The 23,730-nt window shown below is 42.1% G+C and overlaps 1 protein-coding gene across 4 annotated transcripts in view; it reads left to right on the forward strand.

The window, feature by feature from the left end:
• Positions 1-23,730, forward strand: part of AP1S3 (adaptor related protein complex 1 subunit sigma 3) — a 58,394-nt gene that overhangs the window by 25,243 nt on the left and 9,421 nt on the right. For 2 of the 4 annotated variants that reach the window (XM_048864892.2, XM_075132223.1), the window contains exons 3-4: positions 587-695; positions 1,637-1,774. In XM_048864892.2, the coding sequence (XP_048720849.1) occupies positions 587-695; positions 1,637-1,774 (247 nt within the window). Of the gene's footprint in view, positions 1-586; positions 696-1,636; positions 1,775-4,214; positions 5,783-6,369; positions 6,908-23,730 lie in introns of those variants that run through there. The other 2 variants (XR_012669896.1, XM_048864894.2) reach the window with 2 other exon arrangements.

The following is a 23,730-nucleotide window of genomic DNA, read 5'->3' on the forward strand; positions in this document are numbered from 1 at the left end:
GCTACTGCAGCATTTGGGGAGAGTTTTGTCCCTTACCAGTTGTTGTTTTTATGCATAGTCCTGAAGCTTAAACATTGAGGAGGTATTCAACAAATCCGCTCAGCTTTTTTACAAAAAGAATAATTCTTTCCTGTTAATATATTCCTTTTAAAAGAAAGGTGCTGAGAAAGGAAAATCAATTCACCTGTTAAGCTACAGCTGCACTAGAGAGTTCACAGCAGCAGAGTTGTACCGGTGCAGCTGCACCACTATAAGCTCTCTGATGTAACTGCTCTAAGCCAGTGGGAGAGAGCTCTCCTGTCAGCTTAACTACTCCAGCCCCATGAGCAGCTGTAGCTATGTTGGCAGGAGAAGCTCTCACAATGACCTGCGCTTAGGGCAGCATGACTTATGATGCTAAGGGCGGATGGCTTTTTCCCACCCCTGAACAACATAAATTATACCACAGTGAGTGCTAGTGTAGACCTAGCCTTACTGTAGCGAACAGACTTGCATAGGCAGGGATATGAACCAAATTATCTCTGTGATTGAGTTATTACTTCATGTTTTACCAAGCACTAACCCATTTTCATTTTTATTTTTGTAGGTATGCTAGTTTATATTTTTGCTGTGCAACAGAAGACCAGGATAATGAGCTGCTGACACTGGAGGTTGTTCATCGTTATGTAGAACTACTGGACAGGTATTTTGGAAATGTAAGTTTCCTTTTCTTCCTTAAGTTAGTTATGATGATTTTTGCCCTTTAGTTGTTTACCACAAAGTCAGGCGTGAAAATCTCTGTAGCTGCTCTTACTCATCCTTTCCCTCTGCCTTGCTTGCACCATGTCCACACATCCAGCATTAGGTGGATGTGACAGTAAAATAGTGCCCAGGCTATTATAAGCAGTTAATGTTCCATAATGTGCCCGTCCAAAAAGAGAAGCCAATCCTGACATTTCACATGCCACTTCTCTTTCCAGGGGAGATGATATCTAGAAAGTTTGGGGAAAAATCAGCAAAAGAATTTTAAAATGGTGGAGGGAGGGGGGAGGATTGTTTTTTGGTTTTGTTTTAAATTTTCAAAAATGACCTGACTTTTTTTAGCTCATATCAAGCAACAAGAAACATCGCATGAAGGCAAGACATCAGCAGGGTGGTGGTGGTTGTGGGGGGCATAATGAGGGTGATATGAGCCAGGGGACATGGAGATGGTCTATTGGAGGCATTAGGTGCTACAGGAGACCCCCTTTTATGAATGTTTTCTACCATGTTCTCTTGAGCAGTTGATTTTTCTGACTCCTCCTTAACATAAGTCATTGTGCTGTGTCTTCCATTGTCTTTTTGTTTTTGGTCTGTCAGAGACTGTAAGATGTTTGGGGCAGGGAATATGTCTTACTCCATGAAACGACTTTTTATAAGTATTCTGTAACAGAGTGTTTAAACAAATCTGTTTATACTTGGTCTCTGTCCAGAGAAAAATATGATTTCACTAGTGCTGAAGTTGTGATATCACTTAATACTCATATTTCTATTTCTTTCTTTACTGTCTGCCACAAGAGTGCATACGTTGAATAGGTTTGGCAATCTGTATGCTCTAGGAATGCTAATACATATAATGCTATAATATTGTGCTTAAATGTGTATTTTGCTTCATCAGGTGTGCGAGCTGGATATTATCTTTAATTTTGAAAAGGCTTATTTTATTCTTGATGAGTTTATAATGGGTGGAGAAATACAAGAAACATCAAAGAAATCAGCAGTGAAAGCCATAGAAGATTCTGATATGTTACAAGAGGTAAGGCAGAGGCAGACAGCAGAGGCGCACACCTCACTACAGTTGTTCTGTCTGATAGGACTAGTGTTTGATATCCCAACATGTCTGAAGTTTAGTACTATGAGGTACAAAATGTATAATTACAAAAGGTGGCAACATATAATACCCTTAGTTCAACCCTCTGGCATCCTGTGATATGGTGTCAAGTTATTCATATGCTATCCCTGGCTACTTTGCAAGGAGGTTAATCAGTCATGTCAGTTGCTAGATATTAGACACTGCATTAAGGATTTGTTTTATATAATTTTTAAATGATGTTTAACACATCAAGGTAGAGAGCCTGAATGTTTAAGTTTATTTGGTTGTTTTTTTTATTGTTTCATTAATAAATTGACAAATGACCTACATGGTCATATCAAAATCAGCACAAGTATGTGCTGGTAACCTCCACTTTGTCCATAACTAGACCACGTAATGGTTCATACAAGGAATAGGTGTGAGACTTGTATTCAAAAACCTGCAGGAATGAGCTTCATTTTTTTACGTTGTAAATTACCTGAGGAGCCGAGAATGGTAAGAACTGGCAAACGCTATGGGTGATTCCGTTTTCAGGATGATCATTAGCGTGGAAAAAATGAGGCTGGTAGAACTAGTTAGGGAAATACTACGATACTACATGAATAGGCCCTTTGCAGTTTTTTCCCCCGCCGGCTTTTTCAGTACAAGCTGGTATTTGCACATAGAATCATAGAATATCAGGGTTGGAAGGGACCCCAGAAGGTCATCTAGTCCAACCCCCTGCTCAAAGCAGGACCAATTCCCAGTTAAATCATCCCAGCCAGGGCTTTGTCAAGCCTGACCTTAAAAACCTCTAAGGAAGGAGATTCTACCACCTCCCTAGGTAACGCATTCCAGTGTTTCACCACCCTCTTAGTGAAAAAGTTTTTCCTAATATCCAGTCTAAACCTCCCCCACTGCAGCTTGAGACCATTACTCCTCGTTCTGTCATCTGCTACCATTGAGAACAGTCTAGAGCCATCCTCTTTGGAACCCCCTTTCAGGTAGTTGAAAGCAGCTATCAAATCCCCCCTCATTCTTCTCTTCTGCAGGCTAAACAATCCCAGCTCCCTCAGCCTCTCCTCATAACTCATGTGTTCCAGACCCCTAATCATTTTTGTTGCCCTTCGCTGGACTCTCTCCAATTTATCCACATCCTTCTTGAAGTGTGGGGCCCAAAACTGGACACAGTACTCCAGATGAGGCCTCACCAATGTCGAATAGAGGGGAACGATCACGTCCCTCGATCTGCTCGCTATGCCCCTACTTATACATCCCAAAATGCCATTGGCCTTCTTGGCAACAAGGGCACACTGCTGACTCATATCCAGCTTCTCGTCCACTGTCACCCCTAGGTCCTTTTCCGCAGAACTGCTGCCTAGCCATTCGGTCCCTAGTCTGTAGCTGTGCATTGGGTTCTTCCGTCCTAAGTGCAGGACCCTGCACTTATCCTTATTGAACCTCATCAGATTACTTTTGGCCCAATCCTCCAATTTGTCTAGGTCTTTCTGTATCCTATCCCTCCCCTCCAGCATATCTACCACTCCTCCCAGTTTAGTATCATCCGCAAATTTGCTGAGAGTGCAATCCACACCATCCTCCAGATCATTTATGAAGATATTGAACAAAACCGGCCCCAGGACCGACCCTTGGGGTACTCCACTTGATACCGGCTGCCAACTAGATATGGAGCCATTGATCACTACCCGTTGAGCCCGACAATCTAGCCAGCTTTCTACCCACCTTGTAGTGCATTCATCCAGCCCATACTTCCTTAACTTGCTGACAAGAATACTGTGGGAGACCGTGTCAAAAGCTTTGCTAAAGTCAAGAAACAATACATCCACTGCTTTCCCTTCATCCACAGAACCAGTAATCTCATAGGGTAACAGGGTGAAACAGCAGGAGAAACCAGTAAACATGCTCATAGGGTAACAGGGTGAAACAGCAGGAGAGGGTTGAGTGGCCTGTGCATAACTCAGCATGGATTTAAAGGGGGTGGGGTGAGAGGCAAGGAGAAAGGCGTCTGCTTTGGTCAAAGGAAAAGCTTTGTTTTGTGTTTGAAGAATACTCTCTGCCCTGGAGCAAGGGCCTGAGGGAGGCATGGGCAAGACACTGGTTCTTTCCTGGGCTGTTGAGGAGCCCACCAGCTTGCAGTAGTGGCACGTATAAAAGGCCAGCTAGATATGGCAACTACATGTGCAAGTTAGATGCTCAGTCTAACTGGGTTTTAAAGTATTATTATTGTATCTATTTAATTGATTAGTGTTTGTTCATAGGGCCTGGATCTGATGGAAATAAATAAATAAATTCCAACCCTGTTCAATGGGAACAGGTCAGGTCCTTACTGTATTTCATAGTATTTTACAATCTGTAATACCTCACTTGCTATTTTTTTTTCCAGACAATGGAGGAATATATGAACAAACCTGCATTTTAACTTTAAAACCTTCTGGAGGGACAGAGATGCTGCTTACTATCTGTAAAATTCACTTGTTGAAATTGCTTTTCTATGTGCCAGATCCTCTGAGAAATACCAAAAACCAATAACTAAAGGGATTTGTGTAGTAGTCAAAATGAAGGTCAGCTCCAGTAGTGTATATTGTTCTACCTAGGAGTTTCTTAAAACTGTTATTACACTTAATCTAGCCACTATCCTCCTCCTAGACTTAAAAACTAGTTTTATACAATGGCTTTTAGCTATGAACTTTTCAGTCGCAGAAAATATTTGCAAAAGATATTTATACTAGTTTTGATCCATCACTGATTGCATCAGTATACTTTTGTAATAGTATATTTTTTGAATGTAATGATTATTCTGGTCTAATACTAATAATTTTTCTTAAAAGCTGAGTTGTTTTTTTTATGGAGTCTGCTTTGAAGACGTGTTAACACTTAAAATGCATATGCATCTCTTCAGCTCACCCTCTCCTGCCACTTCCTAGTAGGAGTACTATCTTCCTTCTACCACCGGCTCTTCCACCCAATAAAAGGAGAGCACTTCCACCCCCTAAGCACACCACCTCCACTTAGTACTAGAAGCCCACATTCCTAGTCTAAGCCCTGGTCTACACTAGGACTTTAGGTCGAATTTAGCAGCATGAAATCGATGTAAACCTGCACCCGTCCACATGATGAAGCCCTTTATTTCGACTTAAAGGGCTCTTAAAATCGATTTCCTTACTCTACCCCTGGCAAGTGGATTAGCGCTTAAATCGGCCTTGCCGGCTCGAATTTGGAGTACTGTGGACACAATTTGACGGTATTGGCCTCCGGGAGCTATCGCAGAGTGCTCCATTTTGACCGCTCTGGACAGCACTCTCAACTCAGATGCACTGGCCAGGTAGACCGGAAAAGAACCGTGAACTTTTGAATCTCATTTCCTGATTGGCCAGCGTGGCAAGCTGCGGGTGACCATGCAGAGCTCATCAGCAGAGGTGACCATGATGGAGTCCCAGAATTGCAAAAGAGCTCCAGCATGGACTGAACGGGAGGTACGGGATCTGATCGCTGTATGGGGAGAGGAATCCGTGCTATCAGAACTCCGTTCCAGTTTTCGAAATGCCAAAACCTTTGTCAAAATCTCCCAGGGCATGAAGGACAGAGGCCATAACAGGGACCTGAAGCAGTGCCGCGTGAAACTGAAGGAGCTGAGGCAAGCCTACCAGAAAACCAGAGAGGCGAACGGCCACTCCGGGTCAGAGCCCCAAACATGCCGCTTCTATGATGAGCTGCATGCCATTTTAGGGGGTTCAGCCACCCAGCCGTGTTGTTTGACTCCTTCAATGGAGATGGAGGCAATACGGAAGCAGGTTTTGGGGACGAAGAAGATGATAGCTCACAGCAAACAAGCGGAGAAACCGGTTTTCCCGACAACCAGGAACTGTTTCTTACCCTGGACCTGGAGCCAATACCCCCCCGAACCCACCCAAGGCTGCCTCCTGGACCCAGCAGGCGGAGAAGAGACCTCCGGTGAGTGTACCTTTTAAAATACTATACATGGTTTAAAAGCAAGCATGTGAAAGGATTACTTTGCCCTGGCATTCGCGGCTCTCCTGGATATACTCCCAAAGCCTTTGCAAAAGGTTTCTGGGGAGGGCAGCCTTATTCCATCCACCATGGTAGGACACTTTACCACTCCAGGCCAGTAACACGTACTCGGGAATCATTGTACAACAAAGCATTGCAGTGTATGTTTGCTGGCGTTCAAACAACATCCGTTCTTTATCTCTCTGTGTTATCCTCAGGAGAGTGAGATATAATTCATGGTCACCTGGTTGAAATAGAGTGCTTTTCTTCAGGGGACACTCAGAGGAGCCCATTCCTGCTGGGCTGTTTGCCTGTGGCTAAACAGAAATGTTCCCTGCTTTTAGCCACAGGGAGGGGGGAGGGTTGAGGGGGTAGCCACGCGGTGGGGGGAGGCAAAATGCGACCTGTAACGAAAGCACATGTGCTATGTATGTAATGTTAACAGCAAGGTTTACCCTGAAAGAGTGTAGCCACTGTTTTATAAAATGTGTCTTTTTAAATACCGCTGTCCCTTTTTTTTTCTCCACCAGCTGCATGTGTTTCAGTGATCACAGGATCTTCTCCTTCCCAGAGGCTAGTGAAGATTAGAAAGAAAAAAAAACGCACTCGAGATGAAATGTTCTCCGAGCTCATGCTGTCCTCCCACACTGACAGAGCACAGACGAATGCGTGGAGGCAAATAATGTCAGAGTGCAGGAAAGCACAAAATGACTGGGAGGAGAGGTGGCGGGCTGAAGAGAGTAAGTGGCGGGCTGAAGACAGGGCTGAAGCTCAAATGTGGCGGCAGCGTGATGAGAGGAGGCAGGATTCAATGCTGAGGCTGCTGGAGGACCAAACCAGTATGCTCCAGTGTATGGTTGAGCTGCAGCAAAGGCAGCTGGAGCACAGACTGCCACTACAGTCCCTGTGTAACCAACCGCCCTCCTCCACAAGTTCCATAGCCTCCACACCCAGACGCCCAAGAACGTGGTGGGGGGGCCACCGGCCAACCAGCTACTCCGCCACAGAGGATTGCCCCAAAAAAAGAAGGCTGGCATTCAATAAATTCTAAAGTTGTAAACTTTTAAAGTGCAGTGTGGCATTTTCCTTCCCTCTTCCACCACCCCTCCTGGGCTACCTTGGTGGTCATCCTCCTATTTGTGTGATGAATGAATAAAGAATGCATGAATGTGAAGCAACAATGACTTTATTGCCTCTGCAAGCGGTAATCAAAGGGAGGAGGGGAGGGTGGTTAGCTTACAGGGAAGTAGAGTGAACCAAGGGGTGGGCGGATTCCATCAAGGAGAAACAAACAGAACTTTCACACCGTAGCCTGGCCAGTCATGCAACTGGTTTTCAAAGCTTCTCTGATGCGTACCGCGCCCTCCTGTACTCTTCTAACTGCTCTGGTGTCTGGCTGCGTGTAACCAGCAGCCAGGCGATTTGCCTCAACCTCCTACCCCACCATAAACGTCTCCCCCTTACTCTCACAGATATTGTGGAACACACAGCAAGCAGTAATAACAGTGGGAATATTGGTTTCGCTGAGGTCTAAGCGAGTCAGTAAACTGCGCCAGCGCACCTTTAAACGTCCAAATGCACATTCTACCACCATTCTATACTTGCTCAGCCTGTAGTTGAACAGCTCCTAACTACTGTCCAGGCTGCCTGTGTACGGCTTCATGAGCCATGGTATTAAGGGGTAGGCTGGGTCCCCAAGGATACATAGAGGCATTTCAACATCCCCAATAGTTATTTTCTGGTCTGGGAATAAAGTCCCTTCCTGCAGCTTTTGAAACAGACCAGAGTTCCTGAAGATGCGAGCGTCATGTACCTTTCCCCACCATCCCATGTTGATGTTGGTGAAACGTCCCTTGTGATCCACCAAAGCTTGCAGCACTATCGAAAAGTACCCCTTGCGGTTTATGTACTCGGCGACTTGGTGCTCCGGTGCCAAGATAGGGATATGGGTTCCGTCTATGGCCCCACCACAGTTAGGGAATCCCATTGCAGCAAAGCCATCCACTATGACCTGCACATTTCCCAGGGTCACTATCCTTGATATCAGCAGATCTTTGATTGCGTGGGCTACTTGCATCACAGCAGCCCCAACAGTAGATTTGCCCACTCCAAATTGATCCCCAACTGACCGGTAGCTGTCTGGCGTTGCAAGCTTCCACAGGACTATCGCCACTCGCTTCTCAACTGTGAGGGCTGCTCTCATCTTGGTATTCATGCGCTTCAGGGCAGGGGAAAGCAAGTCACAAAGTTCCATGAAAGTGCCCTTACGCATGCGAAAGTTTTGCAGCCACGGGGAATCGTCCCAGACCCGCAACACTATGTGGTCCCACCAGTCTGTGCTTGTTTCCCGAGCCCAGAATCGGCGTTCCAAGGCATGAACCTGCACCGTTAGCACCATGATGCATGCATTGGCAGGGCCCATGCTTTCAGAGAAATCTGTGTCCATGTCCTGATCACTCACGTGACTACCTCCTCGCTTGGCATCGCTTTGCCAGGTTCTGGTGCTGCATATACTGCTGGATAATGCGTGTGGTATTTAATGTGCTCCTAATTGCCAAAGTGAGCTGAGTGGCCTCCATGCTTGCCTTGGTATGGTGTCCGCACAGAAAAAAGGCGCGGAATGATTGTCTGCCGTTGTTCTGATGGAGCGAGGGGCGACTGACGACACGGCTTACAGGGTTGGCTTCAGGGAGCTAAAATCAACAAAGGGGGGTGGCTTTACATCAAGGAGTATTTCAGGCAGGACTTCACGGAGGGTTCCAATAAGAAATGGTGCACCTAAGTTATTGTTCTTATTGGAACAAGGAGGTTAGCCTGGCCTCTGATTGATACATGGCTAGATTTACCTCGCTGCACCTTCTCTTTGAGTGACTGCAGTGTGACCTAAAGGAATGAGTCCCCCCATTTCCAGCACAAATCCAGGTTTTCTCACCCTCCGCCCCCCCCCCCCCAAACTCACTCTCCAGCAGGAGAGTGAGTTTGTGTGTGTGGTTTTTGGAAAAGGGGGGGGGGGGAGGTGAGAGAACCTGGATTTGTGCTGGAAATGGCCCACCTTGATTATCATACACATTGTAAGGAGAGTGATCACTTTAGATAAGCTATTACCAGCAGGAGAGGGGGTGGGAGGAGGTATTGTTTCATGGTCTCTGTGTATATAATGTCTTCGGCAGTTTCCACAGTATGCATCCGATGAAGTGAGCTGTAGCTCACGAAAGCTTATGCTCAAATAAATTGGTTAGTCTCTAAGGTGCCACAAGTACTCCTTTTCTTATTTCATTCTAATAGGCTTCTAAGTTAAGAGACTTTTTCCTAGTTATTAAGTTTTTCTTTTCTCTATTTCATCACATTATTCCTCTCTAGAGCCTTTCCAAATTATGAAATTATCTTCTATATAATTTAGGGAATTCTTTAATCTCTGTGTATTTGTCACCCAAAAGTACAGGTTTGATTTCCCCAATAATGTATGGTTTTTTTCTCCTTCACTTCTAATCTTCTTGGCAGAATGGTAAAAGCCATATTTCAGTTCCTTTTTCATCATTAAACTTTTTGAAGAATTATTCTAAATATTTCACTGCTACCCCCTTCAGAGTCTATTTGTATCTTACTGGTTTTCTAAATACTTTGACATACAGTACCAACTTTGTTAATTACCATCCCACTTCTTTTCTGTCTGTGTTATCTAATTTGTTAGTCAAACTTGTGAGTAGTCAGTTGGTAGTATCATACTGCTCACTTGTTCATTACTGTAGCCATCTGTTTTCTCCATATTGATGTCAAAGTGATACTTCCAATACCATGGAAAAAGTGAAAACACTGCAGGCTTTAAATAGCTTCAGAACACTGGTTTTAACATTCAAGTACGTGAAACTGGGTGACTGCATATTATTTCATCGTGGTTTGAAATGCAGGAATTTAACAATAAATTCAGTATTTTTAAATCAGTTCATACTGTGTACAGATCTTTTAAAATACTGGCTATTCAGATTAAGTGACTTTAATTTGAATCATAATTAGTTTCCTTTCTTCTCACTTATTTTATGCCAATTTGTGATACTCTTACACACATTGATTAGTACTTTATTCCTCAAGCAGTCTCAGTGAGATCAAATGGAGCAGCTAAAGGGCTAAGATACTCTTACACTGATTGAGTAATATCAAAATCTGGCCCTTATGGTCGTTCTAAGAAGGAACATAAGGCTTCACCTACTGCTTTACTTTATCCTGCGTAGCAATAATAAGAGACCTGGAGGGATGCTTATGAAGAAGTATTAATCTCACTAGTAGAGAGCTAGGTGCTTGTATAGCCCAGATCAGCATCATATCTGAGTTAAATAATGTGGCCTAATTTCTCTGCCATGCCCAGTTTGGGGGACTGCAAGAAGGCTGTTTGTGGCTCCCTTACTGTCAGGTTGCATCTACCCTATACATGCTATAGACACTGCATAGATTAGCACTTCATGAGGTGCTGTGGTTTATGCTAGCTAACTGCAGCTCCCAAGGGGCCAGCTGAGGGTTGCTGAAGTGCAGTGTGCTCCAGCCTCAGTCCCTTCCCACCAATAATACCCTGTACACAAGGGCTACAGAATGGGAACAATAGAGGCTGCAAATGCCTAGCTCTCTGGCCTGCTGTGAACTCATCAGCAGATGGAAACCAGCTACTTTCCACTGGTGCTAGGAGCTGAACTTTGTCCACATGGTGTGGCTAAGTAATGATTAATGGGGAGGCACAAGTCTACAGCTATCAGCATATGAAGGTTTTAAACAACGAAGAGGAAGAGACCCTATTTAGAATGGTATAGGTGGGTTACAACTGGATGGAATGGGAACAAGTTATTTTTCAGAAGGATTATGGAACGTTAGATTTATTTCACTTTCTGTACAGTGTCAGTAACTCAGATGACTTAATTCATATTGTTACATAATAGCAAAAAACCCCAAATACATTGTAGAATCACTTTTAGGCCCTATGCTGCAATGCTTTGTGGGTAGGGGTGTCCCTTTTCCTACAGAGAGCCCCACTTCAGAGGGACCCTATACAGATGCAGGGACTGGGCTGCACTCAGTGTATTGCAGGGTTGGAGCCTTAATATCTCATATTAGATTTGATCTTGGTTATTCTTAAAATAGCCAAGGTACAAAATTACAACTGTCTTAGTGTTGCCCAATTTGACAGTATTGGTAGTTACCCTACTAAATTTCAATCTCTCTGTATGTTCCATCCAATAGAAAATGTCCGATTTAAACTTTACTAAGTCTATGAGAGACTGTTTGGTGTCATTACTGACTGATTATCAAACAGTTATCAATAAAACAGGAGATAAGTAACACTGATACTGCTTGTAATAACCAGCCTATATACCAAGATAAAATGCAGTTATCTGAATTCTCCGTGCTGAAGAACTTAGCGCTCATATAGCTTCAAAATAACCATTCAACACGGGCATGTTTTGGCCTAGATTTCTTTCTTTGCTGTTGCTGGCTGTGTTGACTATAAGCTTTTCCATTTTCTTATTAGCATTCTCTGCCTGTGGGATTCTTCCTGTGATCTGTTCATCTACCAGTGGTGACAGGGCTGGTTCTCTGCTATGCAGCTAATTGTGACTGGTGGGCTGGGGCATCAATGAGTGTAGCAGGGCAGTTAGAGTTATATATCAATAACAGATATATTTCCATATTAAAAACTGACAATTAAATGCAATTGGGTGCGGGGGAGGGTGCCCAAGTATTACAAGACCTCATGAAGTCTCATGGATTCTTATTAGTTGTCACTGAATTTGTGGTTGGTATTTTGTTCCTCAATTTCTAGCTCATTGAAGTATATTGACTGTTTACACATATCTGGGTGGGAATCACCTTGATCGGCTACTTCCTACAAAGCGTGTGTTTAACAAAGGCCCTTTCAAATGGAGCTGTACCCCCCTCCCTCCCCTCCCCCCCCAAAAAAGGCTATGTGAAACAAAGTCTATGAAATGTGTACTCTTTTAAAAAAAACAACCAACAACCAGGAGGGAAAATATTTAATGTTTGGGTCCAGTTTTGGCTTTTGAAAATATTTGTTGGAGAGATGAGTATGAGGACTGAATTAATGGTTGGTTATTTATTTTATGGTCCTTCCAACAGGAAATGTATGGCTGAGCACTATCTTGTATAGAAGAAATACAACACAATAAGGAGATCAGAGGGTGGGGGAGAAATGATTTATGAAGAAAGAATAAAAGCTAAATACTGTAGCTGAGATTTTCAGAGCTGCCCTATATGATTTAGATGCACCATTCTCATTGAAAATAATGGGACTGAAAACAGTTCTTCAGGAGCAAAAATCCCCTGCCTATGCTGGTCATTAAAATTCTACTAGTCTTCAACAAATATGTTTTGAATTTTTTTTTAAAGCACAGCTTCAGATGCTTTAAATTTGGAGATTTGGAGGCTCTGCATGAGCACAGGGATCAACCCAGCTGGAGCTCATTGCAAAGTCAAGGCCTGACATGGGGTGGGGAAAAGGGGGCTAACTGCTGCCAGAAATCTGTGAGGTAGAACCAGGTAAAAAGCATCTTTCTGGAAAGAAAATCTGGAGAATTTGGCAACCTTTACTGAATTCAATAGTGTATGTTTTCTTTAGCAATATCATGTATAAATAAAATCCAGTTGTTGTATTAAATGACTTTTGATAAAGGAAATTTTTATAAGGTCGAGGTTGAAATATATCAATGGAAGCGAAATAAAGAATGAATTGCTGCATTGCACAGAAACTTGCTGTCATGGAAACCTATTGACTCAGAATATGACTAATGGGATCCAGGCTAAAAGAAATGATGTAAGTATTCAGCAAACCCTAAAAAAGACCAATGTTTATGATGATACAATGAAGTTATATTTATTCTAAATTCCACTGGCTTATCTATTAAAAGAAAGAAGGATAACAGCTCTCATAACAGGATGTTTTAATATACAAAAAAATAAAAAAGTAAGAAAACAAGAATTTCCACCAAAATCATTTCTGTATTTGATGTTTATTAAAAAGACATGTTCAGACACATAGGACAGATCCTCAGCTGGTATAAATTGTTCCACTGAAATTAACAGAGCTATGACAATTTACACCAGCTGGAGATCTGCCCCTTACTAGACCTAACAGCATAGGTGACCCCTTTAAGTAGAGCTGATGTCTTTCTAGTAACAAGCTCCATCTCTGCTACTTGACCCCGAACATTTCAACATACATAAGCTCATACTGAGTACTCAGTTACACCTGTATCAATCCAGGTATTGATATTTTCCACTGAATGCATCCGATGAAGTGAGCTGTAGCTCATGAAAGCTTATGCTCAAATAAATTTGTTAGTCTCTAAGGTGCTACAAGTACTCCTTTTCTTTTTGCGAATCCAGCAAGAATTACTTTCCTCTAATGCTGGATAAAGGAGAGTTATTGAGAGGCTAAAGCATTTGAAATATATTAACAGGTGAGTCACAGTTTATAATCCCAAATGGTGACACTGATGTAATAAATAGCCAGTTTCCCAAAAGTCTTTTCAGGGTTCCCAGATTGTCTCTAGTGAACTCCACTTTGCATCTGGTACACTTCCCGGTAAGAGGCCAACTAGTCCAGAGATGAAGGCTCTTTGAATCCATTCTTCTAGCTTCTCACAGAAAACAAGCTGATAGTGTCACTACCCGGGTGGGCTTTCCTTGGATGACAGGTTGAGGAGGAATGCTTTTTGAATCTTTGACCTCCAATCATCACACACAATGACCAAATGTTTTGAAATGAGCACTTCTTTGTCAAAGTTCTTCATTTATATTCCACAAGACTTCTTTCTCCTTTGATGGGGTTATTTAACTACAGGAGTAAATACAATGTAAATTTTTACTACTATACTACATTATAACAGGATATAGATTTAAGTGAAAACAATGCAAATAACATCTCACTAGTTTTCATGAAGTTTAAACACCAAATATACTTTTATGAATGTAACAATCACTTTGATCTATATTATACACAAGTGAATTGGCTTTGGCATGAGTTGGCATCTGGCCTGTCACAGTCACACTTATTACTTTGAAGAGGTTGGCAAAGGGTCCTGGGAGAACAGTGTGCTGAGGAGTAGCGCTGGAGGAAATAAACAAAAGAAGATCTCAGTTCAGGAACTTTCCATGAGAAGAGCTAAAACAAGAGTGCCAGGTGAGGCTGTAAAATGATTGCTGATTATGGAATCAAGACAGAATATTTCCAGGAAATATTGTCCATGACTAAGGGATAACAGGGATTCTGGTCTTTGGAGTAGGGCTTTCACAATCCGTTTCCTGCTGGCTTTAGTGGATGCTGTTCCCCCCCATCATGTCTCTTGCAATTGATGGGAAAAATTTAAACTTGTGGAACAGATATTTTGGCCTTATCCAAAACACTAGGTAAAGAATGGATTGTAAATCTACTGCTGTCAGAAAAGTGTGTGTGTGCAGAGGACTGAATGAAACATGAGAAAACAGATTTAAAAGGTAACAAACAAAAGAGCAAGTCATTTTAATGGCTTCCCAACTGGATTACGCTGGGGAAAATATGACAAAGTTTAGGATAACAGCACTGTCCCAATAAAGCTGAAAAATAATCAAAGCAAACCTAATCTGGTTGTACTCTGAAACAGCATTCTAAAGATAGCATTGTGGGATTCTGTGCTTAATGTCTGATTTCCATGTAATATGCACAGTGTTGAAGTATAAAGAGATTTCTGTGCCTGTCCCCCCACTATCCAAAAGCCCCAACCCTGCAAACTTACCCTAGGAGCTGATATTCAAGCCATGTTCACTGTTGGCTAACTAATAGCGCTGGTTAGACAAGGGAGATGAAGAATAAATTGTTGGAAAACCAGAAATGCAATTCTAGAAAAATTCTTCTCCTCCTCCATTTTCTAGCTATATCTAACTGCTAATAACAGTCTGGCAGTAAGGCCAATCTCTTCAGGATAAGCTTACCTTTAAACATATGAGTAGCCCAGCTGACTTTGATGGGACTAGATGCAGGCTTGAAGTTAAACATGATTATGTGCTTGGTTGAACTAGGGCCTTGGAATTTAGGTCCATCATTTGATGTGTGAGGCAGCAGACTTCAGTTCACTCTCCCATAAGAGTTGATTTTAGAGTGATAGGAGTAAAAGTTTACTTAGAATTAAGCAGGTAAAATAGTGAATACAGGGCATAGATTTGTTTAGACAGTTCCATGGTTATTTTTTTTCTGAACATAAGGCAGGAGAACTGTTTGCAGCAGCAATAGCCTGGGGAGTTGATTGCGGGGAGGGGAAGAAAGCTAAAGCTTTAAAAGTGGCTGTATTTTTGAGTGATACAGTAGGTAAAGTGAGACATGGTCAAGACAATGATAAGCAACCCATAGCCAGTCAAATAAATAAAGGCAGAGGCTTCCTAAAGCTAGGATGCAGTATAGCAATGCTGAAGATCTTTCCATAGCCAGGTGTTTTAAATGAAATCAAGGCTTTGTGCAGCCAAAGTTTAAAACATCTCATCCATTTCTGGTAAACTCTTTTTAGAAAATACAAGGGAAAATCTATGGTATTTTCTGGTGAACTTTCCCTTTCTGCACAGAGCTGGTCTGGCTCCTGTGACTGGGAGGGCTAAGTTAAAAGATTCTCTAGAGCACAGTCCTGGGGATTCAATAAAGCTCTCCAATTGAGCTCAGTCACATTTTCCTTTGCATTGGGACCCTGGCGATCCCTGCACTGCGGCAAGCAGCAATGGGAATTACCATGCTTGAAGATCAGGGAGAGACGCAACCTTCTTCCTGCATCCTCACTCTCTGCAGCAGATATTTGTTTCCTTCTGCTGTGGGGAATGGAGATTGCACACGGAAGTCAAAGCAGGAGCAACGTTGTCTCTGAATGACAGTCCTGGTGGAGAAGTGGGGTTCAGCACCAGGACAGCTCCCTATGAGTGTGGCCCACTTCATTTTACTATGCTAGATACCTCAGTTCAAGGAAGAAGACATCCTTGCCACCGAAAGCTTGCCGACTTACTTCAGCCATGCCCCCAACAAAGTGTGTGTGTGAATAGCAACAAGAGAGCTGTGATGTGTCACGAGAGACGAGACAGGGCCCAGATTGTGTGACTGCTCAGTGAAGGCTAGTCCACAGAATGAAGGAGTGACGGCTGTTCTTGATTTAATAATCAAATGTCTTAAGCAGCTAATGTCTAGTCAGCACTACAGAAGAAGTAGACTCACTAGAAGGAGGTATTTGACTGAAGAGAGGCCCTGGCCTTGTGGTGCAGCTCTGGAGGGGTGGTTCATGAGTAGAAATTTAACTCCTGCTCCCTTTGTTTTGCAAAGTGATGTCCGATCAGCCACAAAACAAGCAAAGCTGGGATATCACCAATCATAAAAAACAATAACACTTCTGCTTAGGGGAGATGTTGGAGCTAATTCTGTGGTACACCAGCACTCCCCTCTTCCCTGGTCACATGACATGGAGAAAGCAAAGCCTGATCTCCTGGGGCTGGTGCTAATCCCCAGAAGCAGCAAGTTCTTCCTTAGCAACAGACTTCTGGAGGCATCTGCTTTCAGGGTTCAACAAGTTTCCCCACCACTTGGGATGGGAGAAGCAAAGGAGAACCTGTCCCAGGAACAGCAATGGTGGGGGGGGGGGAAGGGAGAGGTCCCATCCAGGGACACCAACCTTCACAGCCCTTGGAGGTGAGTGAGCTCAACAGGGAACTAAGGATGACTTTTATTTGTTAGCATATTGTTTTCTCCAATCTCCTCCTGCTTCCCCCCACCCTCCTAAGTCCTTCCTTGGCTGGTCTCCCTCTCTGCCCTCCATGTTCCTTTCCATCCTCCCTCTTCCTCTTCAGTCATTCTCTCCCCCCACCCCCAAGTCCTATTTACTCCCTCCCTCTGTCATTTCCTACTCAGTCCGCTCCCCCACCAGAAAAAAATAAAGATCTGGAATCAAGTATGTATGTGCCCCTCCTCCCTCTGATTGCTCGGTTTGTATACTTACCCCTTTCCTTTGCCCTCCTAGAGATTAAACGTTTTATCTCTTTCACCTGTAAATTCTGGGAAGGGGCTTGCCCTTCTGAGTTTTTACGCTTCCTAGTATGGTTCCCAACCTCTGATACTGTATTATGAGTAATCATGGAATCCAGCCTACTTCATAGGCATACAATGAGATGATTAACCTTTTAGTTATCAGATTAGCACTTCATGCAAAGTATATGTTAGGTGAACGGACCGATGGTTTCATGATTTGACGCTTAATCACACTTTTTAAGTATCAAGTACGTGGTTAAAATTAAGCACATGCTGATCTGGGACCAAGTCAGTGACCTATTTGCTTTTTATTTTCCTTTGGGATTGCCATTACTAAAGCATTAGTGGAGACTCTAGTGTCCATGGTTATGACAGAAACCTCCAGGGAAAAGCCTCATATCCTTTTGGAGTGAGAAAACAGCACATCTACCTCTAGGGATACAAATGCTCCAAATGCTGCTAGGAAAATAGCATTGTAGAAAATCTATGAGAGGATGGCACTAAGAATGAAGTTAGTGCTTAAAAGGTCAGCTTGTAAAAGCATCTCTGCTAAGTGACCAAAAGACTGGGGGAGGTGTGCATCAGTTTTGTTAAACAACAATTCTTGGTTCTGATGCCATGTTTTCTGCACTGAGTATTAAACACATCCTGATACTGCCATGTGGTTGGGCAATTATCCTTGGTTCTTGCATTTAAACACTAATGCAATTAACCTGAGCAAGAAACACTGGAGACAGACTAATGCAGGAAAAAGCAAATGTGTGCATATCAGGGCATTTGCGTTCTCGTCCCAACCCTGTTACAGAATGTGACCGTTAGCGTACCACTTAACTTCTCAGTGCCATGCTGCCTTTTCAGACCTTCTCTGATCTTTCCAAACCTATTTGACTCCCTCTGAAGAGACTGAGCCAGTAATTCCAGTTCTCCTGCTTCTAGCATAACTGTTCTGAGGAACTGGTGAATTGCTGTTTATAAGCAATACTACCTTCAAGGCAACCCTGAAATACAACTAAATTCATCTTTCAGACAGAAGCTCTCTCTTCTCGCCTCCCACCCCGCATTACAGTTACATGTCTGAAGAAAAGGGGAAAGCTTTCCAGTTGCGAAGGACTGTCTAAGGGAGCTGGGGCTCAAATTATCTTAGTGAGGCTGAGGCTCAAATGTGGTGGATACACGCTCTGTTTTCAGACAATTTGAAGTCAGACCACACAGAATCCCATATAAAGGCTGAATCTCATTTGTTTCTCTTTCCACTGCTTTATCATCTTTGTATGCAAAACGCCCCCGCTCTTATTCAGGAAAGCAAGCCTTTCTGGCAGAAGAATCTGCATCTTACATATGCTGTTCTTTGCAGTACCAGTTTTGCTGCTGACTTTGTTGGAAACAGGATCAAAACCAAATGTTTGCACAAGAGGCTGAAGTAATGGTTGTGCATTCAACTGTAACTCCCATTTTTTAAGTTAATATTGCACTAGTGCAGGGTAGGTGTTTTGCATTTATTATGAAGCATTTGTTGATCCTTCATAATATTCTTGTAAGGGCTCCCTCACTTGTGTGTATTTTGAGCCTGTAGAACTACTTACTTGAAATCTGTGATACCTGGTATCATGAAAACATCTTATGAAAATTCTTTATAAGCACACAGCGGTCGCTATATTCTGCTTTCAGTCTTCCTTATATCAGTGTCTTCTGTTTGAGTTATTCTCCCTTGGAAGACACTGAACACTACTTAGAGATGAAGCATACATGTGCAAAATATGTATGTAGGTTTTACCAAGGGGAATAATGCTATTTTGTAACAGCTACTGTGTAATTAGCCAGTTTTTGTGAGGAAAGATGTTTTATCAGCTGACACTTTAATAGAAAAGCACTCTTCCACTCAAAAGACCAAACGAGATGTGTGTAGTCTTCTTTTGCTGGATTTTTTTTTCATGGCCACTCGGATGATATATGACCAAAGAAGTGATTGTTTGGGAGGAAGTTCAGGCTGTTTTGTTCAGGTGCCTTTTTTCCCCTTTCTTAATTAAACTTTATTCATTTATTTATTTATTTATTGCCATTTCAGAAGAGTGGAGGGGTTGACGTCATGTGTTGATGAGTCACTGCTTTTAACAGGGCAGCCAGCAGAGATGGTGTACTCTGTGTGCACCAGCTGCTCTTAGTCATTCACAAAAAGATCAGAGAAAGCTCAAAGGACATGCCTGTGAATAATTAAATTTCTATTTTCATTATGAGGATGTGGTTGATTTATGGGAAGGATCTGTGTGAAGCCAGGTATTGACAAAGAGAATTTTCAGATAGCTCTCTGTTGATGCTTTTATAAATAGCTTCTGGGTCGTCATCTATGCCAATCAACTGTGCACGTGAGTTACCAGATTCATACAAAACAGGTTATGTAACTTGGCTTTTATCAGCACAGTTGTCTTGCTTGTAGTGAGCACTTTATCCATACACATACTTGCTAAGAAAGAGCCACAGGATGAAGGTGTTGGGGGAAACTAGTAATTGTACTCTGTATGAAAAGAGATCAAAGAGTTTCTTTTAGCTGATAAATTGGGCTGGCCTAGACTAGAAAGTTAGGTTGACCTAGTTATGTTGCTTCGCGGTATGGACAAACTCAAACCCATGAGAAATATAGTGAAGCTGACCTAAGCCTCAAAATAGACAGGGCTACATCAGTGGAATAATTCGTCTATTAACCTAGCTACTGCCTCTCAGGGAGGTGGACTTACTACAGCAACAGAAGAACCCCTTTCCTCGCTGTAGTAAATGTCTGTGTGACAGTGACATAGCTTCAGTGCTGCCGCTGTAGTGTTTCTAATATAGACACACTTGACTGGTATTTCTAGCCTGTAGCCATACAACCTTGAGCTCTCAAACTAATTAAGGTTGGTCAGATTTGTTTGTTGGAGGGCTCCCTTCAAAAACACCCACAGGTGCTCCAAAAAGAGATGTTGCTCTCTGAGTTAATACTGAACCAATGCCCCAGTTATGGTTTTAGGGGGCACCATACTGCTTTCTGCTGGATGAGAGAGAACGAGGAGATGTTGACCACTTGTGATCATTAGAACCCATCATATGGGGCTTCTCGGAAGAGTGGATAGAACTGTTATTCCAATCTGGTAAGAACATCCTGCATACCTAAATTCCACTGATGGTCCAACCATATATAGCATTATCCATCTCTTTGTCTTGTCTCTGGGTATTCAACAAGAGCTAGTGCATTACAATTGTAAGTAAAGTGATTCCTATACACTGACCTTACTGACTTCTTCGGGATGGTGGGAGTTGTATTGAAACTGAAAGCAGTCAAAACTCACTTTATTCTGAAGCAAGAGCAAAGGTCACTGAAGTTGAACAACAGGCTGGGTGAATTTAAACAAAAAGAACAATTCAAATAACTTATTATTATTTTAAATAAAAAAAACCTTTATTTAAATAATTGGTTTTAAACTTTTTTTTTTTTTGCAGTTTTGATTTTTACTAAGGAGAGGTTGATTCTCATTGGTTGGTAACTATGACAACATGTTTAATTGCAACTAAATATAGCATTTATGCTACTTACTTTTTGTAATAGTAGTATGATTACTACTTTTTGCTAACTAGGAGGCTACATTGTATCTATATACTTATTTAAGCAATTATATAGCTTAAAATACTTATTTGAATTTTTATGTTTACATGTTTGTTAGAAAATCATGAGTGATACATTTTTTACTAAATTAACATTTTACTTGTGATTTGGGTCAAGCTCTATTTGCATTAAAATTGGAATGCATTAAAAATGCACACTTTAAAAATCACCTTTAAATGGACTGATAAACTTCTGTATCAAAACATATTTAGCAGTAAAAATGAACTGATTTTATTAAAGGAGACAATATCTGTATTTAGCTAATTGAACTGATTTTGTTCCTCTATCTTTCAAGATTTTAGAATTGGTAGATTTCATCCTCACACCTCATTTTTATTCACAAGTTGGAAGAGGAAAAACAAGCTTTCCTGCCTCTTCAACTCCTAATCAGTTTGCTAACGTTGAATGAATTAGTCACTGAACTGAACAAGTATAATATTTTCTTCATTTCAGCTTATTCTCTCTGCATTTGCAGAAGAGACTACCGCTGTCAAAAGTTGGTTCCAGGTGGTTAGCCAGTGGCTTCCACCAATTCAGTAGTCTGACTTTCTTTAAAACTTTGGTAGCAAGCATGTACTGATTAATTGAAATGACTTTTAATTTAAGAATTTTGTTAAAAAATCTACTTTAGTTTTTGAAGTGATGGAAACCTATGGTAAGGCCTAACCTTACTATGCTCTATTCAATCATTTGCATTACATAAAAATACCAAACCATCATTTTTTATCTGCTAGACAGAGTGACAAAGGATGTCACTTTCCTTCTGTAGTTGGCTATCACTGCTAAAATACAACAGTTTCCAACTACAGAAAAGGAGACAGAGGCTGTTAGGCCACATCCACAGAAAGAGTAAACTAATGAGGCTTTGTGAAAGAAAGGGGTAGAATTTACTTCCTTCAGCATGGTGGCCAATTACTGTAGATTTACCACTTCTAATTGCCTAGTACATCAGTTTAATTGGCAATATAATCATCTGAATATCAAAATTGTTCTGCCCTCACTCTAAAGCTTTTCATCACGTTAAAATGTATTCTGTAAGTACTTAGCATTTTCAGTGATAGAACTGAAATGTGTGGCATTCTTTGGAACTGAAGTGGAACAAAAAGACCTACTCCCGACCCTAAAAACCATCTTAAAAATGTCATTCTACCTGAAAAACATGTGAGAATGGCCGTGTGGTATTCCATATTCATGATTTGCTGATTTCCCTAGCAAACTTTCATCAATTTGCAAGTACAAAGATACTTACTTCTTTCTAACTGCCAGGCCTGCAAGCTCACCCTGGGCTTTGATATAGTTTAAAACTGTTTCTCCCACTGCACCCCCTGCCAATCACACATAGCAGTAAGGAGTCTTCAGGCTGAATATAACTCTAGAGGTATGTCTCCACTGCAAAAAAAGACCTGCAAAAGCCAGTCTCAGACCCCAGTCAACTCACTATTTTTAGCCGGGTAGCGCTAACCCTGCATGTCTGTCAGTTGACCCGAGCTGTGAGATTCACTGCCAAGGGTCTTTTGTTTGCAATGTACACACACTCCAAAATACCAGTGCTACTCCATTGTCTCCCTTCAGATTGTGCCTTTAGTGACATCTGTTCAAACCTACTTGGGGCATAATCTGGAGACAATGGGCTTTCATAGGTGTCATGTCACCAAAGGTCTGACGTTGACATATTGAACGTTTATTATTAATGACAGTCGTATTGAAGCCCAAGTGTTCAAAAATCATGAGCCAGCCCAACCACCAAGCCACAATATTTTAAAAATAAGACATTTGGGTGAAATAATTGAAGTCAAATTTCACTCTTGGAGTTTATTTGCCTTCTGGCTTCTGAGACTTTTGGGAGTGTATTTTCAAGGTGTTCTTTTTTTGTCTCCCACCTCCCCACCCCCAGCAACCATGAGAGCTGGAACTTTTTTTTTAAATGGAAGCTGAGATTTTGGTGTAATTGTATGATGCCAAATTTCACAAACACCAAATATTGTGAGACTTGCTATAAAACCAGCAGGGTTGGCAAATCTGTGACATGTCAGATAGAAAGAGTCCAGTGTGACCGTGAATTGATTGGACTGGCAGGGGAATGCAAATAAGCTAACTTTTTTTACTTGCAAATGGGGCAAATTTTATATAGAGTCCAATAACATAATTTTACAAAGTGACTTTTCAGGGCAAATTGAAGTTAAAACATTAAAGAAAATGGAAAAGGGGGGCATTAAAGACTGAGTAAGAAACATATTAGATATAAAAATGAACAGTATCAATAGTGAGAAAAGATTTTAAAACTTAAAAAGCACAATCTCCCTGAAGCCTAGCATCAAGGAGACACTCAAAGGAAATATATTTTGTAAATTCAAGTATCATATCTATTTAAAAGGTCTTACTGAAGAGTTGTTGACATAGGGAAAATTGTAAACTTATTAAGAGCCACCTGGAGTAATTGGCCAGGGGAGGCCTGTTATGAGACTGAGCTGCAGCTAGATAAAGACATCAACAAGAGGTCTTCTATGGCAACAAAAGCTAGGAGGGATGTCCAGTCAGACTGTTATGCAAGCCACGAGAATGAAAGAGCTTCAGAGAAGGATAGTAAGATGAAGAACAGTGTGGTGGATGACAAGAGCTGAGGTGAATATAAATTCCCCGTCGTGATCATATCTGTACTGACTTGCATTCGCTAGGGCTGGTCAGGAAAAAAAAATTAAATGGAAAATTCCAAGAGAACTGTCTCAGTTTTTCCCAACCACATCTATTTTTTTTTCTAAATGAGATGTAGCCCTAGTTTAGTTTTACATTAACTGCTGTTTCAGCAATTCTCTAGACCAGTGGTTCTCTAAGCTGGTCCGCCACTTGTGCAGGGAAAGCCCCTGGTGGGCCGGACCGGTTTGTTTACCTGCTCCATCCGCAGGTTCGGCCGATCGCGTCTCCCACTGGCCACGGTTCGCCGCTCTAGGCCAATGGGGGCTGCGGGAAGCTGCACGGGCCGAGGGACGTGCTGGCCGCTCTTCCCGCAGCCCCCATTGGCCTGGAGTGGCGAACCGCGGCCAGTGGGAGCCGCGATCGGCCAAACCTGCGGACGCAGCAGGTAAACAAACCGGTCCAGCCTGCCAGGGGCTTTCCCTGAATAAGCAGCGGATCGGCTTTGAGAACCACAGGTCTAGACTATTTTCTGGAAAAACTTTAAAAAATAAAAAAAAGGCCTTTGAAGAGAGAAACAAAACATTATCATGA

The sequence above is a fragment of the Caretta caretta genome, chromosome 9 (assembly GCF_965140235.1).
Source record: "Caretta caretta isolate rCarCar2 chromosome 9, rCarCar1.hap1, whole genome shotgun sequence".
In the NCBI taxonomy this organism is placed as follows: domain Eukaryota; kingdom Metazoa; phylum Chordata; order Testudines; family Cheloniidae; genus Caretta; species Caretta caretta.